General features: G+C 40.6%; 1 protein-coding gene across 4 annotated transcripts in view; it reads left to right on the plus strand.

Annotated features, from left to right (window-relative positions):
- Positions 1–24,828, plus strand: part of LOC134349702 (F-BAR and double SH3 domains protein 2-like) — a 253,167-nt gene that overhangs the window by 222,235 nt on the left and 6,104 nt on the right. For all 4 annotated transcript variants that reach the window (XM_063054428.1, XM_063054429.1, XM_063054427.1 and 1 more), the window contains 6 exons: positions 6,951–7,085; positions 8,425–8,508; positions 9,260–9,437; positions 12,693–12,913; positions 23,982–24,111; positions 24,431–24,516. In XM_063054428.1, the coding sequence (XP_062910498.1) occupies positions 6,951–7,085; positions 8,425–8,508; positions 9,260–9,437; positions 12,693–12,913; positions 23,982–24,111; positions 24,431–24,516 (834 nt within the window). The remainder of the gene's footprint in view (positions 1–6,950; positions 7,086–8,424; positions 8,509–9,259; positions 9,438–12,692; positions 12,914–23,981; positions 24,112–24,430; positions 24,517–24,828) is intronic.

Consider the following 24,828-nt stretch of genomic DNA (forward strand, 5'->3'; position numbering starts at 1 on the left):
AACCACCGATGTCAAGCTAACGGGTCTATAATTTCCTTTTTTGCTTCCTTGCCCCCGTCTTAAATAGCGGAGTGACATTTGCAATCTTCCAGTCCTCCGGAACCATGCCAGAATCTGTTGACTTTTGAAAGATCATTGCTAATGCCTCTGCAATCTCCACAGCTACTTCCTTCAGAACACGAGGGTGCATTCCATCTGGTACGGGAGATTTATGTACCCTTAGACTATTCAGCTTCCTGAGTACTTTCTCTGTCGTAATTGTGACTGCACACACTTCTTCTCTTCCCTGCCACCCTTGAGTGTCCAGTATACTGCTGATGTCTTTCTCACTGAAGACTGATGCAAAATACTCGTTCAGTTCCTCCGCCATCTCTTTATCTCCCACTACAATTTCTCCAGCATCATTTTCTATTGGTCCTGTATCTACTCTCACCTGTCTTTTACTCTCTATATACTTGAAAAAGCTTTTCGTACCCTCTTTGATATTATTTGCTAGCTTCTTTTCATAGTTCATCTTTTCCCTCTTAATGACCTTCTTAGTTTCCTTTTGTAAGCTTCTAAAAACTTCCCAATCCTCTGTCTTCCCACTAATTTTTGCTTCCTTGTATGCCCTCTCCTTTGCTTTAACTTTGGCTTTGACTTCTCTTGTCAGCCACGGTTGCATCCTTTTTCCATTCGAAAATTTCTTCTTTTTTGGAATATACCTGTCTTGCACCTTCCTCACTTCTCGCATAAACTCCAGCCACTGCTGCTGTGCCGTCCTTCCCGCTAGTAACCCTTTCCAGTCAACTTTGGCCAGTTCCCCTCTCATGCCACTGTAATTTCCTTTACTCCACTGAAATACTGACACATCGGATTTCGACTTCTCTTTCTCAAATTTCACAGTGAACTCAATCATGTTACAATCACTGCCTCCTAAGGGTTCCTTCACCTCAATCTCTCTAATCACTTCTGGTTCATTACGCAATACCCAATCCAGTACAGCCGATCCCCTAGTAGGCTCAACAACAAGCTGTTCTCAAAAGCCATCTCGTAGACATTCTACAAATTCTCTCTCTTGAGATCCAGTGCTGACCTGATTTTCCCAATCCACTCGCATGTTAAAATCCCCCACAATTTATCATAACACTGCCCTTCTGGCAAGCCATTTCTATTTCCTGTTGTAATTTGTAGTCCACATCACTGCAGCGTTAAGAGGCCTGTATATAACTGCCATCAGGGTCCTTTTACCCCTGCGATTTCTCAGCTCAACCCATAAAGATTCTGCACCTTAGGATCCTATGTCACCTCTTTCTAATGATTTAATATCATTTCTTACCAATAAAGCCATGCCACCCCCTCTGCCTACCTGCCTATCCTTCCGATACACCGTGTATCCTTGGATGTTCAGCTCCCAGAGACATGCATCCTTTAGCCACGTCTCAGTGATGGCCACAATATCATACCTGCCGATCTGTAGCTGTACGACAAGATCATCCACTTTATTCCTTATGCTGCATGCATTTAAGTATAACACCTTAGGTCCAGTATTTGGTATTTTGCTTTGATTGCACTGCAACTCATCCCAATGGCTGCAAATTTGCCCCATCACCTGCCTGTCCTTCCTGACATCTTTACTGCTCACTATCTTAGATTTATTTCTGTTTTCCCCCTCCTCCGCACTATCATTCCAGTTCCCTTCCCCCTGCCAAATTAGTTTAAACCCTCCCTAACAGCTGTATTAAATCTTCCCGCCAGGATATTGGTCCCCTTCGGGTTCAGGTGTAACCCGTCCTTTTTGAACAGGTCATACTTCCCCACATCTGACCCCCTGAACAAAACACTAACCCTGCAGACATGCTACCTAATTCTACAGAAATGAAACAAGGCAAAATACATCTGCTCACCCACTTACCTCGCCAAATGCACAAACTTTTTAAACCATTAGCTGTGTGAGCCCTGCTGTTCCTCTGTCTGTCCGGGCTGATTCGCCTAGGGGAAAAAAAAAGAGTTGGTGCCTCGCTCTCGCCTCTTCCCATTACCACCTAAGCCCATTGAGCCAAAGCCCTACACTCTGCTGCCACTCACTCCGCTGCCCACTGTATAGAGTGGTCTCCTTTTTAAACTCTCCGCTCTGTCCTGTCTACATCACGCGTCTGCGCAGTCTGGTCCTTCTTGTACTCAAAGTTTTTTCTTAAAAACTACCTTCCTTCAGAATTTAGCTCTCATGCCGCTCTTCTTATCCCGATCCAAAAAACACCCGTTGGAAGTCTACTTCCTTTTTAAACTCTCTGCGCTGCCCCTTCTACGTCATGCACCTGCGCAGTCTCGTCCTTCTTGTACTCGAATTTCGAGGCAGGATTAAGGAAAACCCCAAGGCATTCTACAAGGATGTGAAGAGCAAGAGGATAAGACGTGAAAGAATAGGACCTATCAAGTGTGACAGTGGGAAAGTGTGTATGGAACGAGAGGAAATAGCAGAGGTACCCAATGAATACTTCAGTATTCACTATGGAAAAGGATCTTGGTGATTGTAGTGATGACTTGCAGCGGACTGAAAAGCTTGAGCATGTAGATATTAAGGAAGAGAATGTGCTGGAGCTTTTAGAAAGCATCAAGTTGGATAAGTCGCCGGGACCGGATGAGATGTACCCCAGGTACTGTGGGAGGTGAGGGAGGAGATTGCTGACCCTCTGGCGATGATCTTTGCATCATCAGTGGGGACGGGAGTGGTTCCGGAGGATTCGAGGGTTGCTGATGTTGTTCCTTTATTCAAGAAGGGGAGTAGAGATAGCCCAGGAAATTATAGACCAGTGAGTCTTACTTCAGTGGTTGATAAGTTGATGGAGAACATCCTGAGAGGCAGGCTTTATGAACATTTGGAGAGGTATAATATGATAAGGAATAGTCAGCATGGCTTTGTCAGAGGCAGGTTGTGCCTTACAAGCCTGACTGAATTTTTTGAGATGTCACTAAACACATTGATAAAGGAAGAGCAGTAGATGTCGTGTATATGGATTTCAGCAAGGCATTTGATAGGGTACCCATGCACGGCTTATTGAGGAAGTAAGGAGGCATGGGATACAAGGGGACATTGCTTTGTGGATCCAGAAACGGCTTGCCCACAGAAGGCAAAGAGTGGTTGTAGACGGGTCATATTCTGCATGGAGGTCAGTGACCAGTGGTGTGCCTCAGGGATCTGTTCTGGGACCCTTACACTTCGTGATTTAAATAAATAACCTGGATGAGGAAGTGGAGGGATAGGTTAATAAGTTTGCTGATGACACAAACGGAGATGTTGTGGATAGTGTGGAGGGCTGTCAGAGGTTACAGCAGGACATTGATAGGATGCAAAACAGGGCTGATAATTGGCAGATGGAGTTCAACCCAGATAAGTGTGAAGTGGTTCATTTTGGTAGGTCAAATATGATGGCAGAATATAGTATTAATGGTAAGAATCTTGGCAGTGCGGAGGATCAGAGGGATCTTGGGGTCCGAGTCCATAGGACGCTTAAAGCAGCTGCGCAGGTTGACTCTGTGGTTAAGAAGGCATACGGTGCATTGGCCTTCATCAATTGTGGAATTGAATTTAGGAGCCGAAAGGTAATGTTGCAGCTATATAGGACTCTGGTCAGATCCCACTTGGAGTACTGTGCTCAGGAAGTATGTGGAAACCATAGAAAGGGTGCAGAGGAGATTTACAAGGATGTGGCCTGAATTGGGGAGCATGCCTTACAAAAACAGGTTGAGTGAACTCGGCCTTTTCTCCTTGGAGCGATGGAGGATGAGAGGTGACCTGATAGCGCTGTATAAGATAATGAGAGGCATTGATCGTGTGGATAGTCAGAGTCTTTTTCCCAGGGCTGAAATGGTTGCCACAAGAGGACGCAGGTTTAAGGTCCTGGGGAGTAGGTACAGAGGAGATGTCAGGGGTAAGTTTTTTACGCAGAGTGGTGAGTGCATGGAATGGGCTGCCGGCAACGGTGGTGGAGGCGGATACGATAGGGTCTTTTCAGAGACTTTTGGATAGGTACGTGGAGCTTAGAAAAATAAACAGCTATGTATGGGTAAGCATAGTAATTTCTAAGGTAGGGACATGTTTGGCACAACTTTGTGGGCCAGAGAGCCTGTATTGTGCTGTAGGCTTTCTATGTTTCTACACTTCTTAACTACCCTCGTGTGATTGCTATACCTTTAAACAACTCACAGAGTTTATAAGCCAGAAAACTATACCCACTGTGGATCAGAACTGAAGAAGCCTCTCTGATGAGTGGCTTCTAGACAACACAGCACATCAGTTGCCTGATTTACAATGCTTGATGTAGCAAAAGGTGCAAGAATTTTAATATTTATAGCCTTTTTCACAACCTCTTTCTAAAATACTTAATAGCGAATTAGGTACTTGGGATCTATAGTCAGTGTTGAAATGTAAAGAAAGATGCGTTCCATCAAGCATTCTTTAGCAATTATCAGTATTTATTGAGGAGCAGATATTGACCAGACATAAATAAATGATGAGGAAATCATAGCAACTTAATGCTTTGCTCCTTGAAATCCAGCACACTCTGCTTCCCAATGGCAAACCACTTTACACAACTTTAGATTTTATGCATATAAAATCAAGTTCTGTAGTCATCCCACAAAATCCAGGTCAATAGGATTATGTTTTTCAGATGTGTTAGGCCATTAAGCCCAAGAATGGTTTACTAGCTTTGCCATGAATGATACAGTGTATAAAGCAAAAGAAAAGCTGCAGTTATAAAATGTGTTGATAAAACCTCATTTGTGATATTGTTGGATTATTTTTGATTTTAGATGTTCCCAGTCTGGGGATACTACTCTTGGTTAAATAGAGACAACAGGAACAGCAGGTTCTGTTGTCACGTTACATTTGTGCCATTTGTTGTGTACTACCCAGTTGGAACATGCAGTGAGGTTCAGGTCTCAAACCAAAATGTTGACTGTCCTTTGGCCTGTACAGATGGTACCTGACTCGCTGACTTCCTCCAGCGGTTTGTTTTCTGCTCTGGCTTTGGTTAAAGTCCACAGTGCTTCAACAGAATGATATCTTGAACAGATAAACTAAACTCTCATGGTATGGCAACATACATAAAAGTTGCTGGTGAACGCAGCAGGCCAGGCAGCATCTCTAGGAAGAGGTGCAGTCGACGTTTCAGGCCGAGACCCTTCGTCAGGACTGTTGTTTGCTCTCATGGTATGGGCAATTTTGGAGTACTGTATAATTTTGTGAACCTGCTTCAAAAGGGTGACAATCATACTTGAGCTCAAGAGGAGCAGGGTGAGCTCCTCACCAATTACCACCCAGTGGCACTCTCACCTACTGTGATGAAGAGCTTTGAGAAGTTGGTCATGGCCAGAATCAACTTCCGCCTAAGCAAAGGCCTGGACCTGCTGCATTTGCCTATCGCCACAATAGGTCAACAACTGATTCAATCTCATTGGCTCTCCACTCAGCTTTGGATCACCTGGGCAATAGTAAAACCTACGTCAGGCTGCTGTTAATTGACTCGAGCTCATTGTTAACACAATCATACCCTCAATTCTAATCAATAAGCTCCAAAACCCTCTGCAAATGGATCCATGAGTTTCTCACCAGGAAACCAAAGTCTGTGCAGAATGGAAATAACATCTCCTCCTTGCTGACAATCAACACTGGACGACTTCAAGGATGCGTGCTTAGCCCACTGCTCTATCCTTCCTACACTCACGACTGCATGGCTAGGCACAGCTCAAATGCCATCTATAGATGTGCTGATAACAGAATTTCAGATGGTGACAAGGAGGCTTACAGAAGTCAGATAGATCAGCTGGTTGTGCTGTCGTAGCAACAACCTTGAATTCATTGTCAGTAAGACCAAGGAATTGATTGTGGCTTCTGGAAGAGGAAGTTGAGGGAACACTCACTCAAGGGATCAGAAGTGGAAAGGGTGAGCAGTTTCAAGTTTTTGGTTGTCGTCATTGCTGAGGATGTATTCTGGACCCAACATATTGATGTAATTACAAATAAGGCGTGACAGTGGCCATATTTCATCAGGGGTTTGAGGAGAATTGGTATGTCGCCAAAGACATTTGCAAATTTCTACAGATGTACTGTGGAGAACACTCTAACTGGTTTGGAGGGGCCACTACACAGGATCAGAAAAGCTGCAGAAAGTTGTTAATTCAGCCAACTCCATCATGATTAGTAGCTTCTCCAGCATCCAGGACGCTGCAAAAGGCGATGCTTCAAAAAAAGCAGCATCCATCATTAAGGACCCCCATCACCCAGGACATGCCCTCTTATTGCTATAATCAAGGAGGAGGTACAGGAGCTTGAAGACACAGTCAACAGTTCAGGAACGGCTTCTTTCCCACCACCATTAGTTTTCTGAACACTCCCTCAATATGGTTTATCCCTCTCTTTTTGCACTACTTAATTTCTTTTTTATATGCACTTATTGTAATTTAGTTTTTATTACTATGTATTGCAATGCACTGCTGCCACAAAACCACAAATTTCATGACATATGCTGGTAATGTTAAACCTAATTCTGATTCTGAATCAAAGAGACAATCCGACTATTACACATAATGGAGGGGCTTGGTAAGATGTGGTAACATCCTTCACAATCTTAAAGAAATCCATAATTAGTGAAGATTAACTTTCAAATGCACATGAATATGATCTAAAACAAATATAGGATCATTTCATTGCAACTTCTTACAAAGATTGAACTACTTTAAAATAGCATAACTGGATGTAAATACTAAGGCAAGTATTTTAATAGAAATGAAGATCAGAAAGCAAAATCGAAACAAGCTGCAAGACTATTCCAATAGTGGAGCCTTTCAAGTTTCTATGTGAAAACCCAGCTGTTTCAAGCTCCTTTTATTATCTGTCAGTCTTGCATATCTTACTCTTATCATTGGTACAGTGGCTGTCAACTTGCAACTCTAATTTTTCTGTTCAGGGAACTCTGGATCTTGAAAAGGATGATGGAGAAGAACTTGAGGACAATATGGACGTATTTGATGATAGCAGTTCAAGTCCATCTGGCACATTGCGAATGTATCCTCTTACTTGCACAGTGCTCTATTCATATAAGGTTAGTAATCATAAAGTGGACATGGAGAATTGTGTGAAATATGTGATTTTAATGTCTCCTGTATGTTGTACAGGCCCTTAGTTTCAAAGTAATTTTCTTGCTCGTAATTAGATTATGCAAATGAAAGATGTTTAAGTTACTCATCTTTAAGGTGGTTCACACTCTCAAATCGCCAATTAAAATATTAATGGGAAATATAAACATTCAAATTTTCTGTCTTTAGAAATAGCTCAGAACAAGATGAACATTAAGGAAACAAAAGCTACATGCACAACGAACCTACAAACACTTGCTCAGTATTTTTTCACTCCCTTTTTCTACTTCCTGTTTATTTTTTATATATTTATTGTAATTAATAGTTTTTATTACCATGTATCCCAATGTACTGCTGCCACAAAACAACAAATTTCACAACATTTGCCGATGATGTTAAACCTGATTCTCATTCTGATTGAAAGAGTTAATAAATGCACACTCTGAACTAAGAAAATAACTTGTAATTAAGGAATCCAAAACACCAGCAAAATTCTTTGGCATTTGCTGAATTCAATTATAACATAAGTGGCTTCAATAAGACACAAATGTCTTAGTAATAGTATGCATTATATGCAAAGACATTGTCAATGTTGAATAGTGGAAACAAATATGACTCTAGAGGCCAAAGAGACTTGTGTATATTGAAGCTTTTGGGTGTTCTTTAAGACAAAAAGGCAAAAAATAAAACTTCCCATTAGTCAAAAATTTACTTTTTTTAAAAAAGATTCAAATATTTGTTCCAAGTTAACGTATCTTATGGATTATTTAGAAATTAAATTGTCTTTAGAAGAAAATTCTCACTTTCATGCCTGCTGGAAAGGTTGTGTGATTCCCTACTTTGGTTAGTGGGACAAGCGAGCTATGTATCTAGTTTCTTCCAAAATGACTTTTGCCGTGGTCATTCATATTAATTCCAATGTGCTCTTTTACTATTTTATTCTACAGCAACAATTACACACAAAACACTTTCAATATTCCCCATTAATGTGGCAAATTTTCAGGATCTCTGCTTTTTTATAATATAAACTATGTAGAAAACACATGACCATATCCAGTCCCTTTACTCCTATGCCCTCTTTCCAACTGTTTCACGGTAAGAAGCAATTGATGTGTTTGCACAGTTGGCAGCCATGAATTAATGAACATTCCTTGAATTTTGAAATGAATGTCCACATTTTGCAGAAATCACATTTTTTGTAACTGTCTAAAAGTTCATGTGAAAATACAATGAATGAGAGGCAAATAATTTAAAGAAAACTAGCCGTTGTTGTAAAATCATAGCTTGAAACTTTTGCTTACGCAGGCTAACCAGCCAGATGAGCTTACCATTGAAGAACATGAACTCTTGGAAGTAATTGAAGATGGAGATATGGAAGACTGGGTGAAGGTCTGTGATGCATTTTAATTTTTAATATAATGACTATAAATAGAGACTTGGAAGAAAATTAAATATCGTATACACATTGCTACTTGGTACTTGTCTCTTTAATTTTTATTGATGGGACCTTTTTCCCAATGCCTCCCAGCCCATTGCATGTGCACATCTGTGCACTCTGCTGTAAAGTATATTGAGATGTTGAGTTTTTAAAGGATGCCAAAAAATGCCGGCCTTTTTACACATGCTGCAATTGTCATTTGTCTTTTAGCCATAATAAGCATATTATAAAGTGATCTGTTAATTGCAAAAGTAACTTGATTATCTACCTCGTGTCTTGGTAAAGAAAGTATGTCAAGCTATTAATTGCTGACCATATCATTGGCATTTAAATTATATGTTTTTCAATATATTTTGAAAAGTCCTGAATTGTTTTTATTGCAAGTTGTAAGTTTTTTTCTGTATACTTACAGAATTGCACAAAAATATTTCAAGCAGCATTTTTTCAGTTTCTCTATTACAGGATGAGGAAGAGATAGATTTTATGCATAATGATAGGGTGTAACTTCTGAATTTTGTTGAAACTTAATAAATACCTTGGTTCACATCACAAAGGGAAATAACTGAATTTTGAGTTAATTCATTTTTCAACAGAACAAGCTTTACATATTAAAAACCCTAAATACAATTTGATGAGTAGAGCTTGATTAAGAGTAACATTTCTTTTTCTCACTTTCTCACTTATTTTGTCTTTCACTTAAAGGCAAGGAATAAAGCAGCACAAGTAGGATATGTACCAGAAAAGTACCTGCGGTTTCCCACTTCCAATAGTTTAATCGGCATGCTCCAAACTCTGGGCTCCTTGGATGCACGATCGCATTCTTCCAGCAACTCTACAGAACCTGAGCTGGTTACTAGTGGCATTAACGGAGATTTTAGTGGTAATTCTTATTTTTTTTTATCCTGGAAAAAAATTATGACATTGGTTAAATTTAAAAGCAAAAATGCTGGAAGATCTCAGCAGATCTGGCATAATCCTTTGAAGGATTATGGATTTAGAAGCACAAACTCTTTTCCTCTTTGCACAGATCTGTGAGTGTTCTTGAACTTTGTTTTTATTTATTGCCAACATCTTACAGTTTTTATCAAATGGAAAAATAAAATTATGGTGTTCGATAAGCTCAGTGTCAATGTAATATACTTTATTGTCGCCAAACATTTGATACTAAAATGTACAATCGTCACAGCGATATTTGATTCTGCGCTTCCCGCTCCCTGGATTACAAATATTAAATATTTAAAATAGTAAAAATTAGTAAATATTAAACATTTAAATTATAAATCATAAATAGAAAATAGAAAAATGGAAAGTAAGGTAGTGAAAAAACCAAGACGCAGGTCCAGATATTTGGTGGGTATGCCCAGATCCGGGTCATTATCTGTTCAGCAGTCTTATCGCAGTCCCAAATCTGGCCGTACGAGTCTTCAAGCTCCTGAGCCTTCTCCTGGAGGGAAGAGAGACAAAAAGTGTGTTGGCTGGTCATCAATATTTGACTAATTGATGTTGATCTTGACAAAAAAACAGGTGATTTTAAAGAAACTGTACTTTTAATAATGTGATTCTAATTTTGCAACTCCTATAGAAGGTGCGACGTATTTTGTTATACCAGACATTTCAACAGTTTTCTTTTGTAATTTAGAGTGACAGGTCCTGCTGGTATATTGCTAACTCTGATAGCAGATGGTCCTCAGCTAAATTAATCAAAAATTATCACATGTTTGATGGAACATCTGTCCTCAGTTTGCCTGTTTTCACTGATTGCATTAGAGTTACTTCGTTTGCCTAGCTATTCCTGGGCCAGAGAGGGACGATGTTGCAAAGTTTGGTATTAGATAGGTGACAGAAGAAAAAAAATTGTGATGTAGCCAGCAGAGCAAGTATATGTGATTAGAATGACTGCTTATGTGAAGGATAAACAACTTGTCTTATAAGTCTGTTTGAGTTCTACTGTATGTAAATCTGTTTTACTAAATGTAGTATATTGGAAATGCTCAGCAGGTTAGACTGCATTTGTGAAGAGAGAAGAACAGAGTCTAATATTCCCCAATTACATTGGTCTTTACCCAACACTCTACTTGTCTGTCGTGTAAAAAGTGAGAATTTGAGATCAATGTGAGTTGAGAAAAATTGGTTTCAACTGCATATTTCCTTTGGTTAAATACCTTTACAGCATCTTTTATCTATTTGTGTCTTAAAGACTAGAACTGAGCAGTGTGGAGCTGTGCCTCAACATGAATCTGCAGTAGGGGATTGTCATTTTTAATTTTGATCATCTCCAATGAGCATATATATATGCTCTGAGTGAAGATCCTCGAATTCCACAACCCTTTGTGTGATTTCACTACTGAATGGCTAGCACTACTTTTAAGTTGCAACCCTTTGCCTGAATTCCTCCAGAATGCAACATTTTTCAGTATCTTTAACATCCCTTTATTTTTTTAAATACTGAAATTATTTCAACTTTCTAAATTCAGTGTAACCCATGAAACCTGAGTATCATTGTAATGATTCTGTATTTCTTACAACACCAGTATATCTTCCTTGAGGAACATTTGTGCTAAACTGAATAGATCACTACTACTTCAACTTGGGGTTCTGTGTTTTGGTAAAGAAAATATGACTATTTTAAGAAAAATTGCTGATCATGTCATTAGTACAGGGAATTGCATTTTCCTCCATTTTGTTCTTTAACCGTCAAGAAAAGTGCCAGTGTATTTAGGTATATAATAATGTAGTGGACAGTAGACCATAGGGCTGGTTTAATAATCTAGAGGATCCAACTATATCATGATTGTTACAAAATCATGTCAACAAGGTGAGACTTTTAGTTCAAATAATTTGTATCTAAACCACTGGCAGCAGTTCAAAACAGTGACCTGCCTATTAGATGCCGACCTTGAGGCCGATACCTGTATTCCATTTTCTTAATCTATTTGAAGTTTTGATTAGTATTTGTTTCTGTTTATTAGCCATTAGCTTTTGGTGAATTAAATACCTGGGCACAGAAATCCCTCAGTTCGTCTACCTTGGTAGTCCTGTACTATTATGGTGTTGGTTTATTATTGTCATACGTAGTGAGGTACAGTGAAAAGATTTTGTGTTGTGTGCCATTCAGACATATCATGCCATATGTAATTTCATTGAAGTAAGAAAAAGTAATGCAGAGTATAGTTGTGCAGTTACACAGAAAGTACAGTGGAGGTAGACATTCATCGCAACCCTTGTATTTTAAATAATTTGGGAGATTAAGCTCAAGAGTTCATCTTTTAGCATATCAGAGGTCTGTTCACTGGTCTGGTAACAGTGGGATAGAAGCTGTCCTTGAATCTGGTGGTTCGTGCCCTCATTTCTGTCGGATGGAAGAAAGGAGAAGTTAGAATGACTGCACTGGGAGCAGTTTATTGAATTAGCTAGCTGTTTTCCCCACCAGGAATTGTAGATGAAGTCAATGGAAGGAAAGTTGATTTACCTGAGAACCTGGGCTATATTCACAACTCTCTGTAATTTCTTGTGATCTTTGGCAGAGCAATTGCCATCATCTCGAGCTTTCTTAGCCTTCTGAGAAAATAGACACCCTCTGTGGTTTCTTGGCTTAGTGTCTAAATGCTGGACAGGGACAAATTGCTACTGATATTTACACCTAGGAACTTGAAGCTACCAACCATTTTCACCTCATCACTATTGATACAGACAGGTGTGTGCTTTGCCCTGTTTGCCGAAGGTCTTTTGTTTTGCTTACACTGAGGGAGAGGTTGCTGGCTGGGCATCATGTCACTAGGCTCTCTTTCTCCTTCCTGTTCTCTATCTTGTCGTTGTTTGAGATCCAGCCCACTATGATGGGGTCATCTGCAAACTTACAAAAGGAGTTAGGACAGAATTTGACCATACTGTATAATATTTTCCTAATATTGGACAAGTTTATCTGATCCTTTAATGTCATCTATAATATTTATTATGCTTTCTAATATGTATATTCTGCAAATCTAAATAAATAAGGAAAAGTTTATGTTCCATTATAGAACTCTGTCAATTACTGCTCTCTTAGTCATTGTGTACAAATAAGTTGCAGTTTTGTTTGTTTTGATTTACCTTCCATAACGTTCTCAGTAGTAAAATGTGTTTGTTTCCAATTCAGTTTGTTTTGTGAAGGCACTTTACGATTATGAGGGGCAGACAGCAGATGAACTTTCGTTTCCTGAGGGAGCTATCATTAGGATACTAAACAAAGAAAATCAAGAGGATGATGGCTTCTGGGAAGGTGAACTTAATGGCCGTGTTGGTGTCTTTCCTTCTGTCTTGGTAGAAGAATTGGCAGGATCTGAAAATGGTGACCCTCAATGGATTGGAGATGCACAGGTATGTAAGAGTTTAATAGCTCTGTGTCATGGTATGTAAAAGTTTGCTCAGACATGTTAATACTAACATTTTCAAGTGGAAAAAGTTCCAGACACTTGCAATACAAGGAACTTTGCTTTAATGAATGATTATCATTTCTAGTGATTGTAACATTGGACACACCTCTTATGTTAACTATCATTTACCTTTCTAATAATTGTAATACTACTAAATGCAACCGTACAGATTTTACTCACAAATTATTGAAATCTGGATTCTTTGGATCATTTGTTTCTGCCAAGGATAAACTTCACGCACACAAGACAAAATGGCAAGGATAGCTTTAATGTTATCAATATATTATGTGTGCTTTTTTCTGCAGCGAAACATTAAGGTTAGCTTAATCTAGAGAGGTTGAAAGAGAACAAGTGTCCTTAAAGTTACAGAACATGGCTATATTTTAGGAGTGAAGTGTACCAGATGCCACAAATGCTAGTGTGTGTTTACTGAGGTATGCATAATAAACAAATTGATTCACTGCATCTCAGCAGTCTAGCAATGAATTTTAGCTCGCTATAGAACATATATTGAAGAGTAGGAAGAACCACTGCAATGAGAAATTATAACTGCTGGGAGGTACCTTGCTGGTTAACGTCTGACTAAAGCTACAATTCTATATGTTTTATTATCTTCCTGGTATTTGAAGTTTCCTAAGTCTAGAAGAAGTGTAGCTGGTGCTGCAGTATTTTTTGTTGACTGTAAGACTTCTGAATAGGTCAGTTGCTTCCTTTCTTCATGCAGGAAGGCATGAGCAGAGCACGTCAGGAGAAGACGAACTAATGAAAGAGGGAAGAGGAATAAGAGAAAGGCACTCAGCAGAAGGATACATCTGCTTGGGTTGCAGAAAGAGGAGGTTGATAGGTTCTCAATTAGTTAGATTCTACCTGATCCAGAACCTAGCAGCAATGTTAAAAATCTGTGCTTACATAAAGATGTTCTACATTTTAGTCTTAGGGATACAAGGATCTCAGTTTGAATTGCATATATGTGGCCTTGGTGATGAAGTGGAGGGCTATGTTGGGAGGTAAGGGTTCAATTGATCTTGAAGTAAATTAGAAGGTCAGCACAAAGTCATCAACTGAATGGTCTGTACTGTGATGAACTGTTCTATGCTCTAATTTTTGTGTATTAGGCCATAAGACAAAGGAGCAGTATTAGTCCATTCAGCCCATCAAAATGGCAAGGATAGCTTCAATGTTATCAATATATTATGTGTGCTTTTTTCTGCAGCGAAACATTAAGGTTAGCTTAATCTAGAGAGGTTGAAAGAGAACAAGTGTCCTTAATGCTATTCTATTGTGGCTGATTTATTATTGCCCTCAACTCCATTCACCTGCCTCCTTCCTGTAATCTTTGACACGCTTACTAATCAAGAAGCTATCAACTTCCACTTTAAATAGACCCAATGACTTGGCCTCAACAGCTATCCATGGCAATGAATTTCACAGATTTACCACCCTCTAATTAAAGAAATTTCTTCTCATCTTTGTTCTAAAGGGACTTCCTTGTATTCTGAGGATATCCTCTGTGGTCCTAGACTCCCCCTTGATAGGAAATATCCTCTCCATGTCCACTCTGTCTGGTCCTTTCAATATTCAATAGGTTTCAATGGGATTTCTGCCCCCGCCCCCCAAATTCTTCTACACTCCAGCAAGTACAAGCCTAGAGCCATCAAATGCTCATATGTTAATCCTTTCATCCCTGGGATCATTATCATGAATGATCTTAGCCCTTCCCGGTTGCTTTTTTTTTGTCTGCTATTGCATAAAGGAGGCCATTAACAGGTTCTTTTCAAAGAGAGAGAACTTCTTTGCAAGATCGAAGCCACCAGAGTTGGCATGGTACTCTGATTGCAGGGTATCATTGACATTACCCACAATATTTTGTGTTTCCACATGTAAATTCAGGTATAGACCAGAATAAGTAAGGGGTCCCATAGCTCAACATTTGGTGCCATAAGGTAGCATATCATAAAGTTTCCCAGCAATACTCACAATGCCTTTATTTAAAAGAGTGCTAGTCATAAGCATTCCTCCACTGTGGCAAAGGGTGATGCTGAGTAACTAACACTCTGACAACATGGTGCATGTCTTTGGTTTTCAACCCACTCTCAAGTTCACAACATTCATATGGGATAATATGGTGCAACTAGTAGTGCTGCTGCCTTGCACAGTTAGCAGCCTAGGTTTGGTCCTGACATCCAACGCTATTTGTACTTTTTCCCTCTGGGCACATCAGTTCCCCCAGTATGCTGTGGTTTCCTCCCGCATCCTAAAACATGCTGGTTGATAGGTTAATTTGCCACTAAATTGCTCATGGTATATAGGTTAGAGGTACAAACTTGAATCAGTGGAATTTTGGGAAGAATGGTTGCAGAGAAAATAAGTAGAGAAATGGAATTATTCTGTGAGCCTGCAGAGAATAAATGGCCAAATGATCTCCTTTGTTGAAAAGGCGGAATTTATCCTGTCACAATAAAATGTTTTGGACCAGAGCACTGGCATGAAGAAACAGTAATTCTGCGATCTGGAGCAACTGAAAGGGCCCTGTTGAACAGGTTTTAAGATTCACTGTGTTATGATTTATGATGCATAACCTTATTGACAGGGATCAGAGACTTGAAGAAGCAGTTGAAGACCCATGAGGACTGTGAAGGGGGCCAAGTAAAGAGACAGCACTTACACAGCCTCTTTCTGTCTAGGTTGCACCTGAAAAATTAATTCAAGTGAGATACCAGTAAGACCATAAGAGGCAGGAGCAGAATTAGGCCATTTGGCCCATTGAGTGCTCCAACAGGCCATCATGACTGATTTAGAAACATAGAAAATAGGTGCAAGAGTAGGCCATTCAGCCCTTCGAGCCTGCACCGCCATTCAGTATGATCATGGCTGATCATCCAACTCAGAACCCTGTACCTGCCTTCTCTCCATACCTCCTGATCCCTTTAGCCACAAGGACCATATCTAACTCCCTCTTAAATATAGCCAATGAACTGGCCTCAACTGTTTCCTGTGGCAGAGAATTCCACCGATTCACCACTTTCTGTGTGAAGAAGTTTTTCCTCATCTCGGTCCTAAAAGGCTTCCCCTTTATCCTCAAACTGTGACCCCTCGATCTGGACTTCCCCAACATCGGGAACAATCTTCCTGCATCGAGCCTGTCCAATCCCTTTAGAATTTTATACATTTCAATAAGATCCCCCCTCAATCTTCTAAATTTCAGCGAGTATAAGCCTAGTCGATCCAGTCTTTCTTCATATGAAAGTCCTACCATCCCAGGAATCAATCTGGTGAACCTTCTTTGTACTCCCTCTATGGCAAGTATGTCTTTCCTCAGATTAGGGGACCAAAACTGCACACAGTACTCCAGGTGTGGTCTCATCAAGGCCTTATACAACTGCAGTAGAACTTCCCTGCTCCTGTACTCGAATCCTCTTGCTATGAATGCCAGCATACCATTGGCCTTTTTCACCGTCTGCTGTACCTGCATGCCCACTTTCAATGACTGGTGTACAATGACACCCAGGTCTCGTTGCACCTCCCCTTTACCTAATCGGCCACCAGTCGGATAATAATCTGTTTTCCTGTTCTTGCCACTAAAGTGGATAACCTCACATTTATCCACATTAAATTGTATCTGCCATGAATTTGCCCACTCACCTAACCTATCCAAGTCACCCTGCATCCTCTTAGCATTTTCCTCACAGCTAACACTGCCGCCCAGCTTCGTGTCATCTGCAGACTTGGAGATGCTGCATTTAATTCCCTCGTCTAAGTCATCAATATATATTGTAAACGACTGGGATCCCAGCACTGAGCCTTGCGGTACCCCACTAGTCACTGCCTGCCATTCTGAAAAGGTCCCATTTATTCCCACTCTTTGCTTCCTGTCTGCCAACCAATTCTCTATCCACATCAATACCATACCCCCAATACCGCGTGCTTTAAGTTTGCACACTAACCTCCTGTGTGGGACCTTGTCAAAAGCCTTTTGAAAATCCAGATATACCACATCCACTGGTTCTCCCCTATCCACTCTACTAGTTACATCCTCAAAAGATTCTATAAGATTCGTCAGACATGATTTTCCTTTCACAAATCCATGCTGACTTTGTCTGATGATTTCACCGCTTTCCAAATGTGCTGTTATCACATCTTTGATAACTGACTCTAGCATTTTCCCCATCACCAATGTCAGGCTAACCTTTCTATAATTCCCCAGTTTCTCTCTCACTCCTTTTTTAAAAAGCGGGGTTACATTAGCCACTCTCCAATCCTCAGGAACTAATCCAAAATCTAAAGAGTTTTGAAAAATTATCACTAATGCATCCACTATTTCTTGGGCTACTTCCTTAAGCACTCTGGGATGCAGACCATCTGGCCCTGGGGATTTATCTGCCTTTAATCCCTTCAATTTACCTAACACCACTTCCCTACTAACATGTATTTCCCTCAGTTCCTCCATCTCACTAGACCCTTGGTCCCCTACTATTTCCGGAAGATTATTTATGTCCTCCTTAGTGAAGACAGAACCAAAGTAGTTATTCAACACACATCAAAAGTTGCTGGTGAACGCAGCAGGCCAGGCAGCATCTCTAGGAAGAGGTACAGTCGACGTTTCAGGCCGAGACCCTTCGTCAGGACTAACTGAAGGAAGAGCTCTCTTACCAGCTCTTCCTTCAGTTAGTCCTGACGAAGGGTCTCGGCCTGAAACGTCGACTGTACCTCTTCCTAGAGATGCTGCCTGGCCTGCTGCATTCACCAGCAACTTTGATGTGTGTTGCTTGAATTTCCAGCATCTGCAGAATTCCTGTTGTTGTCAAAGTAGTTATTCAATTGGTCTGCCATGTCCTTGTTCCCCATGATCAATTCACCTGTTTCTGACTGTAAGGGACCTACATCTGTCTGAACCAATCTTTTTCTTTTCACATATCTATGAAAGCTTTTACAGTCAGTTTTTATGTTTCTTGCCAGCTTTCTCTTATAATCTTCTTTCCTTTTCCTAATTATGCCCTTTGTCCTCCTCTGCTGAACTCTGCATTTCTCCCAGTCCTCAGGTGTGCCACTTTTTCTGGCTAATTTGTATGTTTCTTCTTTAATTTTCCTTGTCAGCCACGGGTGCACTACCTTCCCTGGTTTATTCTTTTGCCAAACTGCGATGAACAATTGTAGTTCATCCATGCGATCTTTAAATGCTTGCCATTGCATATCCACCGTCAACCCTTTACGTATCATTTGCCAGTCTATCTTAGCTAATTCACGTTTCATACCTTCAAAGTTACTCTTCTTTAAGTTCAGAACCTTTGTTTCTGAATTAACTATGTCACTCTCCATCTTAATGAAGAACTCCACCATATTATGGTCACTCTTACCCAAGGGGCCTCGCACGACGAGATTGCTAACTAACCCTTCCTCGTTGCTCAATACCCTGTCTAGAATGGCCTGCTCTCTAGTTGGTTCCTCGACATGTCAGTTCAGAAAACCATCTCACATACATTCCAAGAAATCCTCTTCCTCGGCACCCTTACCAATTTGGTTCACTCAATCTGTATGTAGATTGAAGTCACCCATTATAACTGCTGTTCCTTTATTGCACGCATTTCTAATCTCCTGTTTAATGCCATCCCCAACCTCACTACTACTGTTAGGTGGCCTGTACACAACTCCCACCAGCGTTTTCTGCCCGTTAGTGTTGTTATCCCCCTCAACCCTATTCTCCTGCCTTCTCCCTATAAACTTTGATGCCCTTACTAATAAATGCAACCCTGAATGAGCTCATCAGCCCACTATGATCAACATGCTTTCATTATTCCTTTGGCCATAATCCAAAAATAAGAGACCCCATAAAACAAGTATTCCAAACTAAATTTACAGAGGAAATCATGACATGTTAAAAACATGTGGACTATTTGTAACTTACCAAATATGCTACTACCCCTAAGAGGTACACAGATGTCTTCCAAATTATGTCAACACTTTTATTAGATGAAGGTCAACAAGTATCAATTTTGCACCCCTTGACGATATGTGCAGGAATGTATAAACCAACAGGTGTTATCTGTAATGTGGCACAATGGTGTATCTATTAGAGCTACTGCCTGACAGCTCCGGTGGCCAAGATTCATTCCTGACTGGTCATGTTTTTCATGTGATTGCTTGATCTGTGTGGTCTGGTTTCCTCCAGAGAAAAGATTGAAGATTGTTAGGTTAGTAACCCTACCAACACAGTAACTCTACTGTGTAGGTGAGAGGTCGATTCTTTGGTGGGGGGGGGGGGTGCTAATGAGTGAATCAAATGGATTAGCATAGAATTTGTGTAAATGAATGCTAGATGGTCAGCGTGGACATGATGGGTTGAAAGAGTCCATTTCATGTTGTATGACTGATAAGTCTCACAAAAGTTAAGGTTTAAGGATTGTCAAATATAGGCAAATCTCCAAGAGGACCACAACCTTGTTGTTGGGTTTGGAGGCTTGCGTGCCTCAATGACCCACAGATCTATGTTGACTGGAGTGAGGGCTTTATGCTTTGGCTCTTGGTAGGGTCACCCATGCCAAACAGATCAAAGGGTAGAGGCCAGACTAAGAGTGATCCACCAGTCCTCCAGGTATGGAGGTTCAGTTCAGGGCTAACAACCCTAACTGGTAAAACAAAATTGTTACAGAAACAACAATGAAAAATCCTTCTACGTCTGAGTGTGACAGTATTCCTGAGTCACCTGGGACTTGCGTGACAGTAGTGAAAACCAAGAGGAAGCTACTGGCATGATGACGGAAGCCCTGAACACCACCAGAGATGAAGGATCTTCATTGCTGCCCTAAATGCCAGTGGCGTAATGGGCAGGCAGGCAGATATGGGCAAAAATAAAACCAGTTAAGATGGTGTAGCTTTTCATTGTACAGGACTACTGAGCTTTCTTCTGCCAGCTAAGACTTTGCAGTATAGTAAGATTCCCAGTGTCCAGTGATTAATATAATCCTCCAAGTCTATGTCATCAAAATGACTCAATATGGTGTATCAGTCTTCAATAATTCCTTTTAATGGTCTTACTCAAATATTATGTTATCAAATATGCCATGGAACATTGTCTCATTTCCAGACTCGCTCACCAGATGTCACTTTGCAGCTGATAACCTCAGACAGCATCAGTAACAAAATACTTCCGGATGTCGGCATTTGGCATCATGAGGTGGATCACTTCATGCAGTTGCTATGTTGAACACAAAAGATATCTGGGGTATCAACTGCTGGTGTCATCGTTAGCAGTCATTGTAACCAATAAACGTTTGGCTATATAAACATATTTTATAAAACTTACACTTGATATCTTCCTACTATTATTGTGACAAGTGTAAGTAATTTCTTAATCCTCAAGGGAGCATATACACAAATCAGTGTGTTGCATAGTCATGAAATTTTTTGTTTAGCCATCCAGTTTAAAATATAGTGACAGAATGCTGAACTTTTCATGTCTAGAGTACATAATTTGGGTCTATAACTCCAATATTCTTCCTGCTTCTTAATGTGTTTTGCAGATTTCAGTCTCCGATAAATTTAAGGGACAACTTTTTGTTTCACTGTTCCATCATAGAAATGAGAGTGCATTTTTAGTGATTATTATTTTTCTTTTTTTTTCCTTTACATATTTCTTGTACATATATTTCTCAGCGGATAACTAATACTTCCTAACATCAGGCACCTCTGCTCCATCTGCCAAGAGCAGAGTTTTCCAGCACCCAACCATTTAAAATCCTATCCATATTGCCTATCCGACATGTCAGTTCATGGCTGCCTCCCCCTTTGCCACGATAAGGCTACTCTCAGCGTGGAGGAGCAACATCTCATATTCCATATAGGTAGCCTCCAACCTGAACATGGGATAAAGATCAATTTTTTTTTCCTTCCAATAATATTTTCCTCCACCATCCCTCTTCTTCTGTTCCCCACTCTGGCCTCTTTCCTCCTCTCACCTGCCTATCACCTCCCCCAGCTGCCCCTCTTTCTTCCCTTTCTCCCATGGTCCAGTCTCCTCTCCTACAGATTCCTCCTTCTCCAGCCCTTTACCCTTCCCACCTACCTGACTGCACCCGTCATATTCTGTCTAGTCCTCCTTCCCTTCACCCAACCTTCTTATTCTGGCGTCATCCCTCTTCCTTTCCAGTCCTGATGAAGGGTCTCGGCTTGAAGCATTGACTGTTTAATCATTTTGATAAATGCTGTCTGGCCTGCTGAGTTCCTCCAGCATTTTCTGCGTGTTGTTCTGGATTTCCAGCGTCTGTAGGATCTCTTGTGTTTATAATACTTCCTAATCTGTCCAGAAGAATGGGTGTGCCATTTAAAAAGACGGAACTTAATTTGTGGTGTACGTTAGAATGCTACTTCTCGATAGTGATAAAAATCTTGAACTGTAAGCAGCAAATTCTCTGAGGTAAAGTCACAGCAGCTTTAATGATTTGTTGTTTTTAAACATAAAGTACAGAAATGCAGAAAAGAAGGAAATAACACAATCTTTGCTTCCTGCCCATTAGTTTGTTTATGGGACAATGAAAGACTCAAAAGCGGTAATCGTCCATTTGTAGCTGATTCTGCTGAAATATAAGCTGATTCTTAGTTACTTGCGGTGCTGTTGCAATTAAAGGTATGGATGTAAGATTTTGTGCACAATCCTAAGCACACAGCAACACACACAGAATGCTGGAGGAACTTAGCAGGTCAGGCAGCATCTATCAAAATGAATAAACAGTCAGCGTTTCAAGCTGAGACCTTTCTTCTCTGCCCATAACATAGTCATATTTTATTGATCCCGGGGGAAATTGGATTTCGTTACAGTTGCACCATAAATAATAAATAGTAATAGAACCATAAATAGTTAAATAGTAATATGTAAATTATGCCAGTAAATTATGAAATAAGTCCAGGACCAGCCTATTGGCTCAGGGTGTCTGACCCTCCAAGGGAGGAGTTGTAAAGTTTGATGGCCACAGGCAGAAATGACTTCCTATGACGCTCTGTGTTGCATCTTGGTGGAATGAGTCTCTGGCTGAACGTACTCCTGTGCCCACCCAGTACATTATGTAGTGGATGGGAGACATTGACCAAGATGGCATGCAACTTAGACAGCATCCTCTTTTCAGACACCACCATCAGAGAGTCCAGTTCCATCCCCACAACATCACTGGCCTTACGAATGAGTTTGTTGATTCTGTTGGTGTCTGCCACCGTCAGCCTGCTGCCCCAGCACACAACAGCAAACATGATAGCACTGGCCACCACAGACTCATAGAACATCCTCAGCATCGTCTGGCAGATGTTAAAGGACCTCAGTCTCCTCAGGAAGTAGAGACAGCTCTGACCCTTCTTGTAGACAGCCTCAGTTCTTTGACCAGTCCAGTTTGTTGTCAATTCATATCCCCAGGTATATTTGTAATCCTCCACCATGTCCACACTGACCCCCTGGATGGAAACAGGGGTCACCGGTACCTTAGCTCTCCTCAGGTCTCCCACCAGCTCCTTAGTCTTTTTCACATTAAGCTGCAGATAATTCTGCTCACACCATGTGGCAAAGTTTCCTACCGTAGCCCTGTACTCAGCCTCATCTCCTTTGCTGATGCCTCCAACTATGGCAGAGTCATCTGAAAACTTCTGAAGATGTCAAGGACTCTGTGAAGTCCGAGGTGTAAATGGTGAAGAGAAAGGGAGACAAGACAGTCCCCTGTGGAGCCCCAGTGCTGCTGATCACTCTGTCGGGCACACAGTGTTGCAAGCACACGTACTGTGGTCTGCCAGTCAGGTAATCAAGAATCTGTGGTACCAGGGAAGCATCCACCTGCATCACTGTCAGCTTCTCCCCCAGCAGAGCAGGGCGGATGGTGTTGAACGCACTGGAGAAGTCAAAAAACATAATGCTCACAGTGCTCGCTGGCTTGTCCAGGTGGGCGTAGACACGGTTCAGCAGATACTGTTATTCATCTTCATAGATGCTGCCTGAACTGAGTTCCTTCAGCATTTTGTGTATGTTGCTTTGGATTTCCAGCATCTGCAAACTTTTTCGTGTTTATCCCAAACACATGTTGTTCAAAACCTTTTAAAGTGTCTTTCCACGCTTTTTTGCAATGGCTTACACAGGCAGAGCAGAAGTTCAATCTATTTTAGTTTATTAGTTATTTCATTAAAATATGGTAATAATATTGTGGTTCTGTAGAACCTAAAGTTATGACCATCACAAATAGAGAATTGGCACAGGTGAGCAAATCTAGTACTTAAAGCTAACATTAAGGAACATTGGTGACAAGATAAGACAGTAAACATGTTTCAGCTGAGGAAGCAACCTTAAGTATGGTTGTTGTAGTGAACTTTGTTACAATGGCTGGTATTTCACAGAAATCGAGCATTTTTGCTCATGTTTATTTTGATGGACTCCTAATCTACTCAGTGCACACATTTACTAAGCATCTATCCTGACTGTGACCCAAATTCTAATCCTTAGAACATTACAGAAACAAATGGCAAGAAGATGCCAGAAAGTCTTTGCGGTGGAGCACAATGGTCTTTTTGATTATGGGTTCCCCAAAGTAAATTCCAGTTGCACTTTTTCATTGGCAGAAATCTGCTGTCTGGGAGTCATGATCTTGGACTTTGGAATAAAACCACGACTTGTTATTTTCGTACATCTATTGCCCTTCCACCTTTAGATGGCAGACTTTATAAATTTGGGAAGTAATATTAAAGAAGCCTTGTTAAGCTGCTGCAGTATATCTTGTAGATGATGCATACTGCAACAGAGCTCATGCGGCAGAGGAACACGTATTTGAGGAGGTGCATAGAGTTCCATGTAAGGTGGCTACATTGTTTTGGATAACATCAGGCTGCTTTTGTATTGAATTTGTACTTGTCCTTCCAGGCAAGTGATGAGAAATCTACTACAATGTTGATTCTGGCTGGTATAATTATGGAAAGACCTTGCGAACTTAGTTGAATCCATCATTATAGAATACTCAGGCATTTTTTTTTGTTTAAAATTTAATTTCTAGGTATCACCATCCTCAAGACCACAGGCCAGTCTTTCATCATTACCATTGTATGATCAGCCACCCTCCAGCCCTTTCAGCAGCCCAGACAAGGCAGGGTCACAGTTCTTCCCTCGATCACCATCGGTAACAGGTATAGAATGAAAGTTGTATTGAAAAATATCAACTGGGTTGGCTGATGCTGTTTATAAGCAGCATTCTGTAAGGTTCTTATTTATTCAAAACCACAGATAGATTGAGTGTTGCGAACCTCATTTTGCTTCTTTCAAAGTATACATTGCTATATTAAATTCCGAATACAGCTACATTTTGCTGCACATTAGAAATAATCTTTATTTCTAGAACTGAAACATTACAAGTGGAATCTACATTTTTTACATCTGTTCAAGTAATATAGACATCGTGTGGTTTTAATGGAAACAGCTGTATAGTGTACTGTGTTCAAATTTCAGATCATGAAAACGTAATTTCAGAAGCATCCATTAATTCGCAGCAACAGAAAAGAACACCAGAAACTTCAGTTGGAAAAATCCGACCAGTAAGTCCTATGTATTGGTTTTTATGATCTTGCCTGTTTTGAAGCTTTTAGGGGAGTGTTTCTACAATGGACAGACTCCCACAATGCACATTCCTTCATCCTTCTAAAGACTTTGTTGCATACTGTTATAGAGTGATACGGCGTGGGCGTGGACTCTTTGGCCCAATTTGTCCATGTGAACTGCATTGCTCACTGAGCTAGTCCCATTTGCCTATATTTGCCTCATACCTTCTAAATCTCTCCTGCCTGCTTATCTAGATGGATTTTAAATGTGCCCAACTCAACCACTGTTACTGGCAGTTCATTCCAAGG

Source organism: Mobula hypostoma, chromosome 7, assembly GCF_963921235.1.
Source record: "Mobula hypostoma chromosome 7, sMobHyp1.1, whole genome shotgun sequence".
Lineage (NCBI taxonomy): Eukaryota > Metazoa > Chordata > Chondrichthyes > Myliobatiformes > Myliobatidae > Mobula > Mobula hypostoma.